The following is a 22,679-nucleotide window of genomic DNA, read 5'->3' on the forward strand; positions in this document are numbered from 1 at the left end:
ACAAATTGTGTGATACAACATAATTAATTAATTAAGTGCTACGGGGATATATAAAGCAGGAAAGGGGTTCCTGGGTGGGACTGGGTAGACTGAAGTTTTTAACGGGGAAGTCAAGATTGGAAGGTTTCAAGAAGCTGGCCTCCGAACAAAGACTATGTAGTGGGGTTGGGGGTGGTTTCTGTGGCTGGCCATCTAGGGAAAGATGTTGAAAGCAGAGCATGCCACATGTCTTCCAGGACCTGCAAAGAAGCCAGGGTGGCTGGAATGGAATGAGCAGAGAGGAGAGATGTAAGAGAGAAAGGCGAGAGCTGGTGTAGGGAAATATTGGAAGGCCACTGAAAGGACTTACACTTTCACCTGGAGCACCTGGAAAATGAGCACATTGTTTGAGCAAAAGTTTGACTTGATTGCTTTAGGGCTTTGGGCTCAGTCTGGCTCAGTTTGTTTCATAAAATTCTTTGTATACAAGAAGGGCAAACATAAAACAAAACTGACCTCTCCAAATCAGTTCACTCTTCATTCAATTAACAAATAACTGTTGACTGATCAAGGGCTTTCCAGGTGACACAGTGGTAAAGAATCCACCTGCCAATGCAGAAGACGCAGGAGATATGGGTTCAATCCTTGGGTCAGGAAGATCCCTTGGAGTAAGAAATGGCAACAGACTCCAGTATTCTTGCTGGAAATCCCACCCCTGTCAGGCTACAGTCCATGGGGTTGCAAAGAGTCAGACCCAATTGAGCAATAACACTTTTACCAGTGAATTTAATGAAAATTTAGAAGTTAGAAATTGAAATTGTATTACTAATGACATCACTTTTTGCATTCTTAAGTTTATGATAGTTTACATTATAATCTGTAACTAAAATTACATCTCTGGAACTTTACATACATTTATTTTAAAACCAACAACAATCATCCCTTAGAAGATAATTGTAATAAATATCATAATTTGCAGTGTAGAACCAAGAATAACAACCAGAGAACTGTATGACTTGAGACATACTGATCCATACGATTTCTGCTATCTTCTGTGCTCATCTTTGCAATTTTTTTTCAGTAGTACAATCTCACTTTTCTTCACATGATGTCTACTGGTCATAAACTTTTGGGCTGTTTTCATTCTAACAGTCTATCTTATCTTCACTTGACTGTGTGACTGGGATAGATTCTAAGTTCAAAAACCCTTTTATCTCAGACTTGGAAGGAATTTCCTTGGTCTTACACTGCAAAGTATTGCTGATGAGCTGTCTGAAGCGGATTCTTCTTGCTTTGTAAGGATCTTTTATTTGTCTCTCAAAGTTTTTAGAATTTCCTTTTTATCCTTAAGAGTTCAGAAAGTGTTATCAAAATGTTTCTAGATATATCTTTAAACTTTTTTCTCCTTGCCTTTTAGAGGATTCTTGCAATTTGAAGACTTTCTTCAGCTCAAAAAAATTGTCTCCTGTTGTTGCTTTTCTCCTTTCCACTATCTGTTCCTTCCTTACACAATTTCTATTAATGCTGTACCCACTGAATCTATCTTCTCTGTCCCTTAGCTTGTCTATCATATTTAACATCTTTTTATTTATCTCTATCTTTTAGAATGCCAATTACTTTGTTGACTATGTTCTAGTATTTATTACACCTCCTGAACGTTTAAATTTCTAACAACTGACTTTTCCCAATTGCTTCTTTCTTTTCCCCACCAATAGCCATGCTTGTTTTATGGATCAAATTTCTTCTTTCATAATTCTGAAGACATCAGCTGAATTTTTTACTTTTTTTATGTTTTATTCTCTTATCTAGATTGTTTCTGTCTCTTCCAAGATGGTTGTTGTATCAGTTCATCTTGATCTTTCTTTTATGGGCTGTATTTTTTCCTCCTTATGTGGGTTTATTCTGCAGTTTGGCTGTCCATTCTCCCTAAAAATCCATTCATTTGAAGAAGAAGGTAGGTGTCATGTAAGGGCATGGCATTTATTATTAGTCAGGCTTCTCTGTAGGGTGGATACCCTGGGAACAGCCAGCAGGCCAACAGGGCTGCCATTTGACAAAATAAGGACATGAAGTATTTTAGAATTTTGTACCCATGGATGCAGCTGTCTATCCTTTAAACTCTCCTCAAATCTATTTTTGAAGACTTAAGCTCTGTTCTACATCTTTCTCATGGTACAATACCCAAACCAGGAAGCTGTTCAAGAACTGACTCCATAATATTAAGATATTCTGCCTGGTATGTAACAGAAACACCAAAATTATCTAGCTGATTATTATTATGATAATTTTTTAGAGTAACTTTAGGTTTACAGAAAGGAGTGTAAAGTACACAGAATTTCCATATGCCTGTTCCCATCTTGATATATATACCACAGTTTCCTCTCTTATTAATGTCTTGTGTGGTGTATTTGTTACCATTGATGAACTATTACCTTGCATTTTTTATTGAGCAGTTATTGTCTATGTTTGACACAGAACATTATACTAGTTTGAAGTGTACCATATAATGATTTGATATTGGTTCAGTTCAGTTCAATTCAGTCACTCAGTCGTATTTGACTCTTTGCGACCCCATGGACTGCAGCATGCTGGGCTTTGCTGTCCATCACCAACTCCTGGAGCTTGCTCAAACTCATGTCCATCAAGTCTGTGATGACAACCAACCATCTCATCCTCTATTGTTCCCTCCTGCCTTCAATCTTTCCCAGCATCAGGGTCTTTTCCAATGAGTCAGTTCTTCACATCAGGTGGCCAAAGGATTGGAGTTTCAGCTTCAGCATCAGTCCTTCCAATGAATATCCAGGACTGATTTCCTTTAGAATTGATAGGTTTGATCTCTTTGCAGTCCAAGAGACTCTCAAGAGTCTTCTCCAACACCACAATTCAAAAGCATCAATTCTTCAGCGCTCAGCTTTCTTTATGGTCCAACTCTCACATCCATACGTGACTGCTGGAAAAACCATAGCTTTGACTAGACAGACTTTTGTAAGCAAAGTAATGTCTCTGCTTTTTAATATGCGGTCTAGGTTGATCATAGCTTTTCTTCCAAGGAGCAAGCATCTTTTAATTTCATGGCTGCAGTCACCATCCACAGTGATTTTGGAGCCCAAGAAAAGAAAGTCTGTCACTGTTTGCATTGTTTCCCCATCTATTTGCCAGGAAGTAATAGGAACAGATGCCATGATCTTAGGTTTTTCAATGTTGAGTTTTAAGCTAGCTTTTTCACTCTACTCTCTTGCTGTCATCAGTTCGGTTCAGTCGCCCAGTCGTGTCTGACTCTTTGCGACCCCATGAATCGCAGCACGCCAGGCCTCCCTGTCCATCACCAACTCCCAGGGTTCACCCAGACTCACGTCCATCGAGTCAGTGATGCCATCCAGCCATCTCATCCTCTGTGGTCCCCTTCTCCTCCTGCCCCCAACCCCTCCCAGCATCAGAGTCTTTTCCAGTGAGTCAACTCTTTGCATGAGGTGGCCAAAGTACTGGAGTTTCAGCTTTAGCATCATTTCTTCCAAAGAAATCCCAGGGCTGATCTCCTTCAGAATGGACTGGTTCGATCTACTTGCAGTCCAAGGGACTCTCAAGAGTCTTCTCCAACACCACACTTCAAAAACATCAATTCTTTGGCACTCAGCTTTCTTCACAGTCCAACTCTCACATCCGTACATGACCACAGGAAAAACCATAGCCTTGACTAGATGAACCTTTGTTGGCAAAGTAATGTCTCTGCTTTTGAATATGCTATCTAGGTTGGTCATAACTTTCCTTCCAAGGAGTAAGCATGTTTTAATTTCATGGCTGCAGTCACCACCTGCAGTGATTTTGGAGCCCCCAAAAATAAAGTCTGACACTGTTTCCACTGTTTCTCCATCTATTTCCCATGAAGTGATGGGACCAGATGCCATGATGTTTGTTTTCTGAATGTTGAGCTTTAAGCCAACATTTTAACTCTCCACTTTCACTTTCATCAAGAGGCTTTTTAGTTCCTCTTCACTTTCTGCCAAGGGTGGTGTCATCTGCATATCTGAGGTTATTGATATTTCTCCCGGCAATATTGATTCCACCTTGTGCTTCTTCCAATCCAGCATTTCTCATGATGTACTCTGCATTTAAGTTAAATAAGCAGGGTGACAATATACAACCTTGACGTACTCCTTTTCCTATTTGGAACCAGTCTGTTGTTCCATGTCCAGTTCTAACTGTTGCTTCCTGACCTGCATACAGATTTCTCAAGAGGCAGATCAGGTGGTCTGGTATTCCCATCTCTTTCAGAATTTTCCACAGTTTATTGTGATGCACACAGTCAAAGGCTTTGGCATAGTCAATAAAGCAGAAATATACATTTTTCTGGAACTCTCTTGCTTTTTCCATGATCCAGCGGATGTTGGCAATTTGATCTCTGGTTCCTCTGCCTTTTCTAAAGCCAGCTTGAACATCAGGAAGTTCACGGTTCACATGTTGCTGAAGCCTGGCTTGGAGAATTTTGAGCATTACTTTCCTAGCATGTGAGATGAGTACAATTGTGCAGTAGTTTGAGCATTCTTTGGCATTGCCTTTCTTTGGGACTGGAATGAAAACTGACCTTTTCCAGTCCTGTGGCCACTGCTGAGTTTTCCAAATTTGCTGGCATATTGAGTGCAGCACTTGCACAGCATCATCTTTCAGGATTTGAAATAGCTCAACTGGAATTCCATCACCTTCACTAGCTTTGTTCATAGTGATGCTTTCTAAGGCCCACTTGACTTCACATTCCAGGATGTCTGGCTCTAGATGAGTGATCACACTATCATGATTATCTGGGTCATGAAGATCTTTTTTGTACAATTCTTCTGTGTATTCTTGCCACCTCTTCTTAATATCTTCTGCTTCTGTTAGGTCCATACCATTTCTGTCCTTTATTGAGGCCATCTTTGCATGAAATGTTCCCTTGGTATCTCTAATTTTCTTGAAGAGATCTCTAGTCTTTCCCATTCTGTTGTTTTCCTTTATTTCTTTGCATTGCTGAAGAAGGCTTTCTTATCTCTTCTTGCTATTCTTTGTTACTGTCATCAAGAGGCTATATTTGTGTGTATATATATATATGTATTTGTATATATTGGAAAATGATCACCTCAGTAAGTCTAGTAACCATCTGTCACCATACACTTACAATTTTATGTTGAGAACATATGATTTACTCAGAAAATTTCAAACATTCAATACAGTATTTTTAACTATAGTCACCATTCGGTACATTATATTCCCAGGACTTAATAACTGGAAATTTTTACCTTTTGACCCTCTTCACTCATCTGCCATCCCTTACCTCTGGCAACTACCAGTTTCTTATCAGTGGGTTTTGTTTTTGCTTTAGATTCTACATATAAGTGAAATCACACTGCATTCATCTTTCTCTATCTAACTTATTTAGCATAATGCCCTCAAGGTCCATGTTGTCACAGATTGCTAGATTTCCTTCTTTTCTGTGTCTGAATAGTATTCCATTTTATATGTGTATGTATGTGTATATATCGGAGAACGCAATGGCACCCCACTCTAGTACTTTTGCCTGGAAAATCCCATGGATGGAGGAGCCTGGTGGGCCGCAGTTCATGGGGTCGCTAGAGTCGGACAAGACTCAGCAACTTCACTTTCACTTTTCACTTCCCTGCATTGGAGAAGGAAATGGCAACCCAGTCCAGTGTTCTTGCCTGGAGAATCCCAGAGGCAGGGGAGCCTCGTGGGCTGCCGTCTATGGGGTTGCACGGAGTCGGACACAACTGAAGCGACTTAGCAGCAGCAGCAGCAGTATGTATATATGTGTGTGTGTGTGTGTGTGTGTGTGTGTGTGTGTGTGTGTGTGTATACCTCTCACATCCTCTTTAGTAACTCAGTAAAGAATCTGCCTGCAATGCAGGAGACATGAGTTTAATACCTGGGTTCGGAAGATTCCCTGGAAAAGGGAATGGCTACCACCTCATGAGAAGAGTTGACTCATTGGAAAAGACTCTGATGCTGGGAGGGATTGGGGGCAGGAGGAGAAGGGGACGACAGAGGATGAGATGGCTGGATGGCATCACCAACTCGATGGACATGAGTTTGAGTGATCTTCAGGAGTTGGTGATGGACAGGGATGCCTGGCGTGCTGTGATTCATGGAGTCACAAAGAGTCAGACACGACGGGCAACTGAACTGAACTGAACCCCCTCTAGTATTCTTGCCTGGAAAAGTCCATGGACAGAGGAGTCTGGCTGACTACAGGCCAAAGGGTAGTCAAGAGTTGGATACAACTGAACGACTAACACACACATATAGATCACATCATTTTTATTCATCCACCAGTAGACACTGAGTTTGACTCTATAGCTTGAACCTTGTAAATTATGCTGCAATGAACATGGGAGTGCAGATATCTTTTTGAGCTGGTGTTTTATTTCCTCAGGTAAATAGTCAGAAGCAGAATTTCTGAATCATATGTAGTTTTATTTTTAATTTTTTGAGGAGTCTTCACACTGCTTTCCATAGTGGCTACCTCAATTGACTTTCCTATGAATAGTCAAATAAGGAAACGAACAATTTTCTTTTCATTTATGTTCCATGTGTTGACTTGATTACAGAGTAATCAGGATGCCTGAAAAAACAACTACCTATGAGTCCAGAAGGGCAAGGAATATCAGAATAATAATAATATCAGAAGGCTGGAAAAATTGAAGAATTAAAAGTGTGTGTCTCATCTATCATAAATTTGGCAAAGGAACATAAAACAATTTGGTAGGCGTGAAACGAGTTTGTCAACTTCACATGCCAACTACTGTCCTAATGCTTTATACAGTGATTTTTTACTTATTAAACTTAATATAAACCAAGAACTATGACATAATATTTAGACCCACTTTCCTGACAAATCCTTTAAAATTGAGAACAGAAGACTATTTCCTTAACAATGTAAAGAATATGAAGAATATTTATCTTAAATCAGCATCCCCCTTAACAATGTAAAACTAAATATTTAACTTTTGAAATCAGGAGCAAAACTTTGCTCCGAAGCTTCTGGCCAAAGCATTGAAATAGAAAACCTAAATAAATGTATAACTTTTTTATAAAAGAGAAAAAATACACAGATATGCACACATACACATACAGACATACATACACACATATATACATGTATATAAATATTCTTTGCAAGTGATTTATAGACTGAACTTATATTTACTATATAAGTCTAAGAAAAGCAGCAGAAAATTTATCAGAATTAACAAGTTCAAGAAAGTGACTAGATATTAAATATGGGAAATCATTATTCTCTACTATCTCAGTATTAGCATTAAAATATTTTGAGAAAAAGTAATGTTTCTTTTTTCCAGCTTTATTGAGTTATAATTGACATATATCATTGCATTAAACTGTACAACCTCATGATTTAATACCAGCACCTCACACAATTACACATTTTTTTCTTGTAGTAAGAACTTTTAAGATCTACCTTCTTAGCAACTTGTAAATATATATAATAAACTATTATTAACTATAGTCACCATGCTATATATCCTCAGAACTTGTTTATCTTATAACCAGAAATCTGTACATTTGATCTCCCTCACCCATTTTGTTGAGCCTTCACTTCCCCCTCTCCACCTCCCCTCATCCTCTACCCTGCCTTTAGCAACCACCAATCTGTTCTCTGTGAGTCTGACTTTTTAGATTCTACATAAAAGTGAGATCTTTTAATATTTGTCTGTCAGTTTTATTTCACTTTGCATAAAAACAATCTCTTAATAAAAGCAACAAGAAAAAACAAAATTAAGTATCAAATGGTAAACTGCTAATAAGGCTCCAATTATTTAACCTTCCTGTATCCATGCTGTTTGCCATGTGACTTCACAGCTCCTCTTACCAAAGAGGTGGAGGCACTGTATTTCCCCTCATAAAATCTGGACTGCCCTTGGTGACTTGCTTTGGCCAAAAAAATAAGTCTAAGAGTTTTAGAAACTTTAAATATTTTTTCTTGCTTGCTCTTTTCCCTTTACCACTGCCAAAAGAACATACCTGGGACAGCTATCTACCCTGCCAGAAGAAGAAATATGTACAGAATGGCCAAGTTGTACTGATCACCCAGGTAAAGTCATCCTAGATCAGATAACATTCAGGGGACATCCCACTTCAGATGCAAGTGGCCCAGCCAAGACTAGCAAATTTACCTAAAGTCAAGTCACTCAGTCGTGTCCGACTCTTTGCGACCCCATGGACTGTAGCCTACCAGGCTCCTCTGTCCATGGGATTTTCCAGGCAAGAGTACTGGAGTAGGTTGCCACTGCCTTCTCCAGGGGATCTTCCTGCCCAGGGATTGAACCCTGGTCTCCAGCATTGTAGACAGACGCTTTACAGTCTGAGCCACCAGGGAAGCCCTGGTGGTTAGCAAATTTACCTAACCAACCAAAAACTAACCATAGACAAATATGAAAACTCAGTCAAGACCATTCAAGTCAGGTCCCAATTAGCCAATCCATGAATATCCATAAGATAAACGTCACTGAAGTTTTGCAATAGTTACAACAGTGCTATGATGACAATAGATAATACATACTATTTTAAAATATTACTAACATAGAAGCAAAGCCACTGGCTATGCTATTAACTGCCTCTCTTAGACTCTGACCCTGTGTCCCTAAGGATGAGTATTTAAGAGTATTCTTGCCTCTTGGGAGAGAGTTGCCAAAAAGAGGCATTCCGAAAAAGATCACCTTGGGACTTTGCATGAGCAAAAAATAAAATTTTACTATATTAAGTTATTGATAATTTTGTGTTTTTTTTTTTTTTTTTTTTTATAGCAGATAGCCTAGTGTGTGTTTGGTCATGTTCAACTCTTGCAACCCCATGGACTGTAGCCCTCCAGACTCCTCTGTCCATGGGATTTTACAGACAAGAATACTGGAGTGGGTTGCCATTTCCTTCTCCAGGGGATCTTCCCAACCCAGGGATTGAACCCAAATCTTCTGCATCTCCTGCACTGACAGGCAGATTCTTTACTGCTGAGTATATTATTTGAGGCTCCAAATAATATAGTACCTAAGACCAAACTGACTTTCACAATCTTCTATTTTACTTAAATTCAATAACAAAACACTCTGAGCTTAATTATTCCCTGCCTTGCTTATATTCATGTCCTCCTTGATTCAGACCTTTCAATACATAATGAATTATACATAATATATACATAGAGATTATATCCATATTATATCATGTTAACTATACAGATATATGTTCCTTGAAAATAATTTATATACTGAATTTATATTTATAATAAGCATGTTATTATAAATATAAATTCAATATAAAATATTGATAATATAATATAATAATAATATGTTCTTGAGCTTACACATTCTAATGTATTGCCTAACACAATAATAGTTGGTAAATCATTAAGTCCTTTGGTCAAGGGGACTGGTAAGTACCAACTTAAGCCAAAGAGTGGGTGTCTAGGTCAAACCAAAGATAATTTTATTGAGAAAGTTGCTACTGTACACTTACTAGATGCCCAGGCATAAAATAAACATTATTGGAAGATACCAAGAACTATGCAGAATTGCCCTTATGTTGGCACATATATAGCTTATCTTCTTAAAAAGATGTAAGCTTCTTATAGGCAGTTACTGGGTCTTACATATCATTTGTTTCATAGTTCTAAGCATTAGGCAGTAAACCACTAGCAAGCACCTGTGTGTGCAGTTTTTCACTAAATATGGTATCTCCTACAAATCCTTAGAGTGGCTTTCATTAGTTTTGAATCAACTGCAAATAATCACAAAACACTTAAAATTTAAACTAATTAAACCTACTCATTAGGAAAGAAAGTAAATTGAAAAAACATTTGGATTGAAATTTATAATGTGCAAATTCAAATCAAAATAAGTAGAGAACAACAATCTATGGCTTTTTTGACACTGCCTTGGCTATGATTTCTTGGATATGACATCAAAAGCATACATAATAAAAGCAAAAATAAACAAGTGGGACTATTTCAAACTAAAAATCTTCCATATGATAAAGGAAACAATCAACAGAATGAAAAAGTAATCAACAGAATGGGAGAAAATATTTTCAAAATGTATGCCTGATAAGAGGTTAATATTCAAAATACATAAAGAACTCATACAACTCAAAACAAAAAAATGGACAAAAGACTCAAGAAGGCAAATGGCCAATGAGAATATGAAAAGATGTTCAGTATTGCCAATCATCAAGAAAATATAAATCAAAACCACAATGAAGTATCACCTCTCACCTCTTAGAATTGTTTTTATCAAAAAACAAGACAACAAGCCTTACAACAATGTGGACAAATTAGAACCCTTGTACACTGTTGGTAAGAATGTAATATGGTGCAGTTGCTATGGCAAACAATATAAAATTCCTGAAAAAATAAAAAACAGAACTACCATATGATCCAGCACTTATTTGTATATATCTTAAAGAAATGAAAGTAGTATCTCAAAGAGATATCTACACTCCTTGAAGAATTATGTTCCTTGAAGAATTATTTACAATAGCCAAGATATGGAATCAAAGAGCCATCAGTGATGAATGGATAAGGAAGATATAGTATATACATTAAAATGGAATACTATTTAGTCTTTAAAATGAAGGAAATCCTTCCATATGCAACAATGCAAATGAATCTCCAAGACACTATGCTATGTGAAATAAGCCAGTCACAAAAGGACAAATACTACATGACTCCACTCATGAGACATCTGAAGTAGTAGTGGATTTTGCCAAGATGGAGGTGAAACAGGAAGTTGCTGTTCGATGAATATAAAGTTTCACTTATACAAGATAAACATGTTCTGGAGATATACTGTATAACACAATGTTATTAATGTTAACAAAATTATACTGTGCACTTAACATTTTGTTAAGAGGGTGGATATCATGTTAAATGTTCTTACCACACAAAACAAATAGGCATAAGGAAACTTCTGGGGGTGATAGATATGTTTATTACCTTGATTATTGTGAATTCATGGGCATGCATATTATATCCAAACTCATCAATTGTATACATTAAATATGTGTAGTTTTTAAATATTACAACTCAATGTTGTTGTTGTTCAGTCACCAAGTCATGTCTGACTCTTCATGACGCCACGGACTGCAGCACACCAGGCTTCCCTGTCCCTCACCATCTCCCCGAGTTTGCCCAGGTTAACGTCCATTGTATCGGGAATATCATCCAACCATCTCATCCTCTGTCACCCCCCTTCTCCTCCTGTCCTCAGTCTTTCCCAGCACTGAGGGAAAGTGCTGGGAAAGCCAATTCATTGGCTTGTTTCCAATGAGTTGGCTGTTTGCATCAGGTGACTAAAGTATTGGAGCTTCAGCTTCAGAATCAGTCCTTTCACAGAGTATTTAGGGTTGATTTAAGATGCACTGGTTTGACCTCCTTGCTTTCCAAGGAACTCTAAAAGAGTTTTCTCTAGCACCACAGTTCAAAAGCGTCAGTTCTTATGCACTCTTGCCTTTTTTATTGTTCAGCTCTCACATCCATCCATGACTAGTGGGAAGACCATAGCCTTGACCATACAGAACTTTGTCAGCAAAGTAATATCTTTGCTTTATAATACTGTCTAGGTTTGTCATAGCTTTCCTGCCAAGAAGCTATCGTCTTCTAATTTCACGGCTACAGTCACCATCTGCAGTGACTTTGAAAGTCAAAGTGTTAGTCGCTCAGTTGTGTCCAACTCTTTACGAGTCCATGGACTGTAGCCTGCCAGGCTCCTCTGTCCATGGAATTCTCCAGGCAAGAATACTGGAGTGGGTAGCCATTTCCTTCTCCAGGGGCTCTTCCTGACCCAAGGCTCGAACCCAGGCCTCCTACATTGCAGGCAGATTCTTTACCATCTGAGCCACCAGGGAATCAGTAACTTTAGAGCCCAACAAGAGGAAATCTGTCACTGCTTCCAACTTTTCCCCTTCTATTTGCCATGAAGTGATGGGACTGGATGACATGATCTTATTTTTTTTAATATTGAGTTTTAAGTCAGCTTTTTCACTCTCCTTCTTCACCCTCTCCTTCTTCACCCTCAACTTCCCTGGTGGCTCAGATGGTAAAGCATCTGCCTACAATGTGGGAGACCTGGGTTCAATCCCTGGGTCAGGAAGATCTCCTGGAGAAGGAAATGGCAAGCCACTCCAGTATCCTTGCCTGGGAAATCCCATGGACGGAGGAGCCTGGTAGGCTACAGTCCATGGGGTCGCAAAGAGTCGGACCCAAATGAGTGACTTCACTTCACTTTCCTCACCCTTAAGAGGCTCTTTGCTTTCTGGCTTTAGAGTGGTAACATTCACATATCTGAGGTTGTTGACATTTCTCCCAGAAACCTTGATTCCAGCTTGTAATTCATCCAGCCTGGCATTTTGCATGATGTGCTTTGCATATAAATAAACAAGCTGACAATAACAGCTTTATTGTACTCCTTGCTCAATCCTGAACCAGTCAGTTGTTCCATATGGGGTTCTAACTGTTGCTTCTTGACCTGCATCTCAGTTTCTCAGGCGACAGGTAAGATGCTCTGGTATTCCCATCTCTTTAAGAGTTTCCCACAGTTTTTCATGATCCATACAGCCAAAGGCTTAGCATGGATAACCATGACGGTGTAATCTCTCAGAGCCAGACATTCTGGAGTGTGAAGTCGACATTCTGGAATGTGAAGTGGGCCTTAGGAAGCACTGTTGCCAATAAAGCTAGTGGAGGTTTTGGAGTTACAGCAGAGCTATTTAAAATCCTAAAAGATGATGCTATTACAACTTGATAAAGCTTTTTAAAAAAGTGAAAAAGATTCTCCTGTCATCCAATTAACCTCGACTGTCTTATTAACCTAGGGTGGTTGAAACTAAAGAGGCAAGGCACTGCAATAGCTGATAAGTCATAGGTATTTTTAAAAGGCTCAGATAAATGAATTTATCTAAACTATTAACAGGTGGCAGAAAAAAATACTGAGGAAAAATAAAATAATAAATGTAAAAGGCTGTAAAGGTTATAAAAGACAGAGTCAAAGGAGAATATATGTTGTATGTGTTGCCAGTGGTGAAAGCAACATTAATGCAAGGGTTGAGAAGATAGATGGAAAAACAAGGACAAGCTGTTTTCAGATTATAAAGTATCCTAAGCCAAGGTTTTATAAAACAACATTTGGCAGTTTTACAAATTGAGCATAATCATACCATACAACCCATGCATCACATTTCTAGGTAGTTGACCAACTGAGTTGAAAACTTATATTCACACAAAACCTACTTTCAAATGTTTATAATAGCTTTATTCATAACTGCCAAAAACTGGCAGCAACCAAATGTCCTTCAGTAGGTGAATGGATAAACAAACACTGATGGATCCATACAATGGAATTCTGTTTATAAGTTAAAAAAAAAAAATTATCTATCAAGCCCCCAAAAGGCATGTAGGAATCTTAAATGCTTATTGCTAAGTGAAATGACCCATTATAAAAAGGTTATACACTATATAATTCCAAGTACATGACATTGCGAAAAATGCCAACTATAGACACTATAAGAAGATCATTTTTAAAGAGGTTAAAGAGGCAAAACACAGGGAATTTTTAGGTCAGTGAAGCTATTCTGCATGATTCTGTAATGGTGGATACATGACACTATGCATTTATCAAAACCCATAGGAATTTACAGTACAGTTAAATAAAACATGCAAATTTTTACAGAATTATTTAGGTCAGAGTATCTCCAGATAGAATGCAGATGTGACAAAACAATCTAACTGTATTAGAAATGCATCAAACAATTTCACTGAAGGGGTGAGAGAGACACGGGTGCTGACCCAAGTAACTCTGGAAATGAGTGGAGTCTATTAGACTAAAGGCAAAAGAATGGTACATAAACATTATATTATAGTTGACTGCTCCTTCATGGATCACAACCTTGGCCTGGCAAAAGTGCTTGCATAACTCAGTGAAGCTACGTGCCATTCTTTACAGGGTTACCCAAGATGGACAGGTCATAATGAAGAAAGAGTTCTGACAAAACGTGGTCCACTGGAGGAGGAAATGGCAAACCACTCCAGTATTCTTGCCTCAAGAACCCCATGGACAGTGTAAAAAGGTCAAACAGATATGCCGGAAAATAAGGACCCCAGTTAGGTGTCCAATATGCTACTAGGGAAATGGAGGGCAATCACTAATAGCTCCAGAAAAACTGAAGTGGCTGGGCCAAAGCGGAAATGATGCTCAGTTGTGGAAGGGTCCGGTGGTAAAAGTAAAGTCCAATGCTATAAAGAACAATATCACACAAGAATCTGGAATGTTAGGTGAATGATCAAGGTAAACTGGATGTGGTCAAGCAGGAAATGATAAGAGTAAACATCAATGTCTTTGGAATCAGTGAACTAAAATGTACAGGAATGAGTGAATTTAATTGAGATGACCATTATATCTACTACTGTGCACAAGAATTTCTTAGAAGAAATGAAATAGCATTCACAGTCAACAAGAGTCCAAAATGCAGTTACTTGGGTGCAACCTCAAAAATGACAGAATATTCTCAGTTTGTTTACGAGGCAAACCATTCAACAAGACAGTAATTCAAGTCTATGCCTCAACCAGTGATGCCAAAGCAGCTGGTTATTACCAGTTTTGTAAAGACCTATAACACCTTCTAGAATTAACACTAAAAAAAGAAGTTCTTTTCATCATAGGAGACTGGAATGTAAAAGTAGGAAGTCAAGAGATACCTGGAAAAACAAGCAAGTTTGGCCTTGGAGTGAAAAATGAAGCAGGGCAAAGGCTAACAGAGTTTTGTCAAGAGAACACGCTGGTCATAGCAAACAACCTTTTCCAAAAACCCAAGAGACAACTCTATACATGGATATCACTAGATGATGAATACCTAAATCATACTGATTATGTGCTTTGCAGACAAAGATGGAGTTCTATACAGTCAGCAAAAACAAGGCCTGGAGCTAACTGTGGCTCAGATCATCAGCTCCTTATTGCAAAATTCAGGCTTAAATTGAAAAAAGTAGAGAAAACCACTAGGCCATTCAGTTCAGTTCAGTCGTTCATTCATGCTCAACTCTTTGCAACCCTATGGACTGCAGCATGCCAGGCCTCCCATCCATCACCAACTCCCAGAGCTTGCTCAAACACATGAGTTTGAGCAAGGCCATTCGGGTATGACCTAAATCAAATCCCCGATAACTATAAGTGGAGGTGACGAGTATTAATAGAATTAAGGGATTAGGTCTGGTAGAGGGAGTATCTGAAGAACTATGGACAAAGGTTTATAACATTGTAGAGGAGGCACTGACTTAAACCATCCCAAATAGAAATGCTAGAAGGCAAAGTCGTTATCTGAGTTGGCTTTACAAATAGCTGAGGGAAGAAGAGAAGCAGAAGGCGAGAGAGAAATGGAAAGATATAACCAACTGAATGCAGAGTTCCAGAGAATACCAACGAGAGATAAGAAGGCCTTTTGAGATGAAAAATGCAAAGAAACAGAAGAAAACAATACAATGGGAAAGACTAGAGATATCTTCAAGAAAACTGGAAATACCAAGAGAACATTTTCTGTAAGGATGGGCATGAAACAGGACAGAAACAGTAAGGACCTACTAAAAGCAGAAGAAACTATGAAGAGGTGGCAAGAATACACAGAACTATACAAGGTGTTAATGTGTATCAAAGTAATGCTCAAAATTCTCCAAGCCAGGCTTCAGCAATACGTGAATCATGAACTTCCAGATGTTCAAGCTGGTTTTAGAAAAGGCAGAGGAACCAGAGATCAAATTGCCAACATCTGCTGGATCATCAAAAAAGCAAGAGTTTCAGAAAAACATCCATTTCTGCTTTATTGACTACGCCAAAGCCTTTGACTGTGTGGATTACAATAAGCTGTGGAAAATTCTGAGAGATTATACAAGACCACCTGACCTGCCTCTTGAGAAATCTGTATGCAGGTCAGGAAGCAATAGTTAAAACTGGACATGGAACAACAGACAGGTTCCAAATAGGAAAAGGAGTATGTCAAGGTTGTATATTGTCACCCTGCTTAGTTAACTTATATGCAGAGTACATCATAAGAAACACTGGGCTGGAAGAAGCACAAGCTGGAATCAAGATTGCCAGGAGAAATATCAATAACCTCAGATATGCAGATGACACCACCCTTATGGCAGAAAGTGAAGAAGAACTAAAGAGCCTCTTGATGAAAGTGAAAGAGGAGAATGAAAAAGTTGGCTTAAAGTTCAACATTCAGAAAATTAAGATCATGGCATCCGGTCCCCTCACTTCATGGCAAATAGATGGTGAACAAGTGGAAACAGTGTCAGACTTTATTTTTTGGGCTCCAAAATCACTGTCAATGGTGACTGCAGCCATGAAATTAAAAGACGCCTACTCCTCGGAAGGAAAGTTATGACCAACCTAGACAGCATATTAAAAGCAGAGAAATTACTTTGTCAACAAAGGTCCGTCTAGTCAAGGCTATGGTTTTTCACATCCATACAGTAGTCATGTATGGATGTGAGAGCTGGACCATAATAAAAGCAGGCTGAGTGCTGAAGAACTGATGCTTTCAAAATGTGGTGCTGGAGAAGACTCTTGAGAGTCCCTTGGACAGCAAGGAAATCAAACTAGTCAATCCTAAAGGAAATCAACCATGAATATTCATTGGAAGGACTGATGCTGAAGCTCCAATACTTTGGCCACCTGATGCAAAAAGCCGACTCAATGGAAAAGACCATGATGTTGGGCAAGATTGAGGGCAGGAGGAGGAGGCGGCAGCAGAGGATGAGATGGCATCACTGACTCAATGGACATGAGTTTGAGCAAATTCCAGAAGAAAATGAAGGACAGGGAAGGCTGGTGGGCTGCAGTCCATGCGGTCGCAAAGAATTGGACACAACTTAGCTACTGAACAATAGCTGCCATAGTGAATTCTCCAATGCATCTGAGCAAAACAATTTGTAAATCTTCTGGAAAGGATGCCATTAAGAACATCTGTGATTCATGGTAAGAGGTCAAAATATCAACATGAACATAGAAGTCTGGAAGAAGTTGATCACAACCCTCATGGATGACTGACTGGTTCAAGATTTTAGTGGAGGAAGGAACTGAAGATGTGGTGGAAACAGTAACAGAACTAGATTCAAAGTGGAGTCTGAAGCAATGTGACAATTGATACAATATCCTAAGATATCCTAAGATCAAGGTTGCTTAAGGATGAGAACAGAAGGTTGTTTCTTGATATGGAATTTATTCCAGGTGAAAATGTCAGAAAGACTGTCAAAATAACAGGATTGTTTAAAATGACGATTGCTTAAAATGACAACAAAGAATTTAGAATTTTATCATTGATAAAACAGCAGCAAGATTTGAGAGAACTGACTACAGTTTTGTGAGTTCTTCTATATGGAAAACTATCAAAAAACACTGGCATGTTATAGAGAAATCATTTGTGAAAGGAAGTCAGTGCTGCTGCTGCTGCTGCTGCTAAGTCACTTCAGTCATGTCCGACTCTGTGCAACCCCATAGATGGCAGCCTACCAGGCTCTCCTGTCCCTGGGATTCTCCAGGCAAGAACACTGGAGCGGGTTGCCACTTCCTTCTCCAATGCATCAAAGTAAAAAGTGAAAGTGAAGTCGATCAGTCATGTCTGACCCTCAGCGACCCCATGGACTGCAGCCTTCCAGGCTCCTCCGTCCATGGGATTTTCCAAGCAAGAGTACTGGAGTGGGGTGCCATTTCCTTCTCCGAAGGAAGTCAATCTCCAAAGATGCAGCAATTGATCAATGTTGTCTTTTTTTTTTTTTAATGGTGGCAGTATCATTAAACTGTGCCTTAGTACAGATGTTGGGGCTTGCCTATGGTGCTCTTAATGTACAGACTGGACATTCTGCTAGTTTTTCTTGTGCAATGACACCAGAAGTTTAACAGCTAAGTGGATGTTGTACACAAGCTCATCATCCATCATCTTCACATGGCCAACAGCCACTGACAGACACAGCATCTTCTTTATCTGAAACTTGATCATGGACTTTACGTCATCAACTTTGGCCATCATGTTCTCATTGTGGGTCAGCAAGGAAGGGAGTTTGCCAATGTTATTCAGGCATGGGCCCAGGATTTATGGGACCTGCTTAAACAGAGATTCTGGAGCCAAAAAGTCATACTTGTTGGCTAGCTTCTTGACCCGTTTTATATTCTTACTTTCTTCAGTGCCTTGATGTTCATACGGGAGATTTATCCACAGCCTTAGCTTCATCACAGTGCTGCTGGTTTCCCAGAACATATATGGAGAACTTGGTAAGGGGAATGAACTTAAGCCTGACAGTGCTGAGAAGTGTTTGTCCTTCTGAGGTCACAGTTCTTCAGGCTGATCTGAAGATCCACCATTTCCAGAACATTTTGGCACTTGTGTTGATTCCCATGCAGGACTTCCTGCACTGTCTCATACAGGGTGTCACAGAAGACTTCACTGCTCATGATGCCTCGTGCCACAATAACTAGAAAAAAGTTGCTGTCTTATTTTTAAAAACTACCACAGCCACTCCAAACTTCAGCAACCACTACCTTGATCAGTCAGCAGCCATCAACATCAAGCCAAGACCCACCACTAGAAAAATGATGACGACTCACTGAAGGAATCAATAATGGTTAGCTTCCTTAAGGTATATGCATTAATTTTTAGACATAAAACTATTGCACACCTAACAGATGATAGCATAATGTAAATATTAACTTTTATATATACTGGGAAATCAGAAAATTCATGACTCACTTTATTACAATATCTGCTTTATTGTGGTGGTCTGAAATCAAACCATGACATTTCCGAGGTTTGTCTGTATATCCCCAAGAGCAGTGATTTTGGTATTCCTTTCGTGTTATTAAAAACTATGGGCATCACTACAGGTTATGTGTATATTTGTGGAAAAATCAGAAAATACATATGGAAGTTTGATTTTTACTGAAAGAAATATACAACACAAAAAGTTTTAAACTTAACAATTACAAATATAGCCATCTCAACTGCACAATGTGTTTTATATGTACATATGTTTATATATATATATACACATGTACTTAAACTTTGCTTCATCTTTCAACTTTTTATCTGAGTAAAAAGAAGAACACTTTCCTCATTCAGGAGATTTTTGATGTTGTAATAATTACCTAGAAATAAAATAAGAAAATTAAAAATTACTTCAGGATGGATTTTCTTTTAAAAATTTAAGAAAAAAAAAAAATAAAAAAATAAATAAATAAATAAAAATTACTTCCATAGGAATCATTTCCTTTTGATTAAATATTTAGTCATCACTATGTCAGTTACGATATATAGTGTCGAAAAAATTAACTCATCTAACCCCAAATTAACTCTTATCTAATTCTACAAACTGAAAAATCTAATAGTTAACCACCACCTATGATCTAGATAAAGCTTGAAAGTACACAAACTTCACATCATTCTAATAATGAATGCAAAAACAAATTAGACAAAGGTGTAGGTAGGAAAAAAAAATCTCCCTCTGAGCCCAATCATGTTTTGGGGTTGTTGTTTTTTTTAATTGAAGTATAGTTGATTTAGGTGATTTCCAATGTTATATTAGTTTCAAGCATACAACAGTGATTCAATTATTTTTGTAGACTATACTCCATTTAAAATTATAAAATATTTTCTATATTCCCTGTGCTGTACATTACATCCTTGTATCTTTTTATTTTTTCCTAGTAGTGTGTACCTCATTACTCTTCACCTGTCTTGTCCCTTCCCTTTATCCCTCTCTCTGCTGGTAACCACTAGTTTGTTCTCTATGACTCTTGTTCTTGCTTTGTTATATTCATTTATTTTTTAGATTCCACATATAAATGAAAACAAACAGTACCTGTCTTTGTCTGTCTAACTTACTGAACACAATTATTAGGTCTTTGGAACCACTATGGATTCCTCTAAACGAGACATAGACAACATAGAGATAAGTATAAAAGATACTTATAAAAGATAAGTAAAAAAGTATTAATGAAAAATACAATTTCAAAGTTAAAAGGTAGCAAATGTAACTCAAATAAATTAGATAATTAGTAACAGCAAATGCAAAATACACATGGACAGCTGCGCATAAGGCAAATTTATAGTGCTGCATACAATACCGTGACTTTTATTAGGCTTTTTATTACAAATTCATACATATTAGGATTAACTTAATGAGTTTAAACTGTTCACAACAGTGTTGGCACATATAAAGGACTATATAAACTTAGCTATTATTATAGTTTTGTTTTTTCATTAGAATGTAAGCTCCACAAGGGCAGGGATTTTTGCCTGTTTGTTCATTTATGTATCTCACTTTCAAAGCAATGTTTGGTAGACTCTTAATCACATTTATTGAATGAACAATTGAACAAACTAAAATTCCTACCTTCAAAGACTTTTGCTCTTCAATAGCTGATGAAAGACACTACCCTGCATGTTTAAAATAACCAACTAAAAATTGTTTGATTACATAATGTCTTTGCGATAACATGGGGAAATAATTTTACTTCTATGCTGGATATAATATATCTCCTAACTATTTTTATATTCAATTAGCAACTCTTATTCAATTTTTATGTATCAAAATACTAATATACCAACATTTATCTAAACAAAAAAATTAAAATATGCACCAAAACGTTTGACATCAGTTGTATCATGCTTCATTTTGACCACTGTGGCTTCCATTTTCATGGTGTTCCTGAGCAACTATACAAGTATTTAACTATGCGACAGAAAAAGTTTTTAATTACTCTTACCTGAAGGAACATAGAATGAATCCCCGGTTGTTATTATATAAGGTGTTTCATGTAAGGTACATAAAAGGTAACCAAGATTAACATAAAAAACCTGTAAAATTAAAAATTAAAACCTCATTTTCAAATTGTAACACCGCAACTATACTCCAAAAAACTTAAACATTGAAGGCACAATAATGGTCCAATCTAATCACATAAACTTTACGTGAAAGTGGATAATTTTCCTACTGCAAGCAGAAGGGAAAGATGAAGCAGAGGAGAAGTTAGAGAAATCTGAAGCATGAAAAGTACTTTCACTGTTGCTGGTGCTGAAGACAACCATGAACCAAGGAGTGTAAACTATTTCTAGACACCTTGGCCAACAGCCAGTAAAGAAATAGGAACCTCAGTCTTACAACAACAAGTAACTGAATTCTGCCAACAGAATGAATTTGAAAGCAGATTCATTCTAAGGGCATTCAGAGAGCAATACAGGTCTTTGGACATCTTGATTCTAGCCTAGTGATACTCTAAGCAAAAAACTCAGTCAAGCCCACCCAATTTCTAACTTATACAACTGTGAGATAATACACGAATGTTGTTTAAATTGTGTAGTAATTAAGTAAAGCAGTAATACAGAAAACTAATACAAGAAATTTCTTTTGTTATTATTTACTGTTTTTTTAAATTCAGAACCATTGTAAAGAACATCACTTAACTATATTAGAAGAGTAGCTAGGTTTTATGTATACCTCTATAAAGGTTACATACTTGGTATATGTAACTTAATCTGAAGATCTAAAAGAACAAAAATTTTCTTTTAAAAAAGTACATTTAAAGCACCAACATTAAGAAAGTAAAAGAGGAAAAATGTAGTGCTCAATTGTACAGGCTTCCATAGTCAAGCAGGGCAAAATTTTACATTTTACACAGAGATACCACTTGACAATAATCTGCTTTATTTTGACAACTAAATATAAATTTAGGGCCCTCAAACTTTGATATTCAAATTCTGAGATTCAGCCATCAAGAATATTTGCTTCAGAGAATTATGCCTCCTGCTCCTCCTTTTCTTACCATTTCTGTAAAAAGAGCCTAAAATACCAGAAAAAGAGCAGCTAGAGCTTATATAGTACCCACACCATGCAAGACACTGTTCTAAGCACTTCATTTTTATTCATTTAATGTATGCATCTGTCAGTGAGACAGCACTATTTTAAGAGCTTTCCACAGATGAAGAAGATGAGGCATGGGAGAGTGTAAATTTCCAAGGTCACAATGTAAATGGAAGAGCAGTAATCTGAACTCAGGTATTTTGACTCCAGGATCCATGTTCTTAAGTCACTACAATACATTCCCTCAAAGGAAAAAAAAAAAAAGTTCTTAAAGTGGTTCTAAAGGCACTTATATAATTTAATAAAACAAATAAATATTTTTATTACCAAAAATAGCCTTTAAAAAAAAAAGGTAACACATACTGTACCCAGAGGCCAAGTATACGTTTCTAAATGTTGTTTGCTTATCTATTCAATTTGGCTCTCTAAGCATACCTCTCCCCATTTCTGTAAACATTTTACTAAGAATGCTTTTGAAATACACAAAAACAGAATGACACTCCCCCACAAATAAATATCAAATACCAATAACCCTTTATTTTCAAAATCTGTTTTCCCCATTCCGTATTATTTTGAAATGAATGCCCAACACCATAATTACCTGTAAGTATTTCAATGTGTACTGAAAGATCAAAGTCCTTTTTTAAAACATGACAACACTGTTGTCACACATAAATATAAATGAGTATTTAGTATTAATAATGCACACTCAATATTCAAATTCCCAATTATCTCATAAATGTCCACGGAGATAACCACTGTCCTGAATTTTGTATTTATTATTCTCTTGTTTTCATTACAG

At 37.5% G+C, this 22,679-nt stretch overlaps 1 protein-coding gene and 1 pseudogene across 3 annotated transcripts in view; both read right to left on the minus strand.

The window, feature by feature from the left end:
- Positions 1 to 6,044: 6,044 nt before the first annotated feature.
- LOC102278704 (large ribosomal subunit protein uL1 pseudogene) lies at positions 6,045 to 18,473 on the minus strand (annotated as a pseudogene).
- Positions 18,474 to 18,591: 118 nt separating this feature from the next.
- Positions 18,592 to 22,679, minus strand: part of CENPC (centromere protein C) — a 93,435-nt gene continuing 89,347 nt past the window's right edge. Inside the window, exons 16-17 of one of the 3 annotated variants that reach the window (XM_070372474.1) lie at positions 20,784 to 20,874; positions 18,592 to 19,163 (exon numbers count right to left, since the gene is read on the minus strand). In XM_070372474.1, the coding sequence (XP_070228575.1) occupies positions 19,093 to 19,163; positions 20,784 to 20,874 (162 nt within the window). In that variant the 3' untranslated portion in view covers positions 18,592 to 19,092. The remainder of the gene's footprint in view (positions 19,164 to 20,783; positions 20,875 to 22,679) is intronic. The other 2 variants (XM_005892890.3, XM_070372473.1) reach the window with 2 other exon arrangements.

Source organism: Bos mutus, chromosome 6 (assembly GCF_027580195.1).
Source record: "Bos mutus isolate GX-2022 chromosome 6, NWIPB_WYAK_1.1, whole genome shotgun sequence".
NCBI classification, from domain to species: domain Eukaryota; kingdom Metazoa; phylum Chordata; class Mammalia; order Artiodactyla; family Bovidae; genus Bos; species Bos mutus.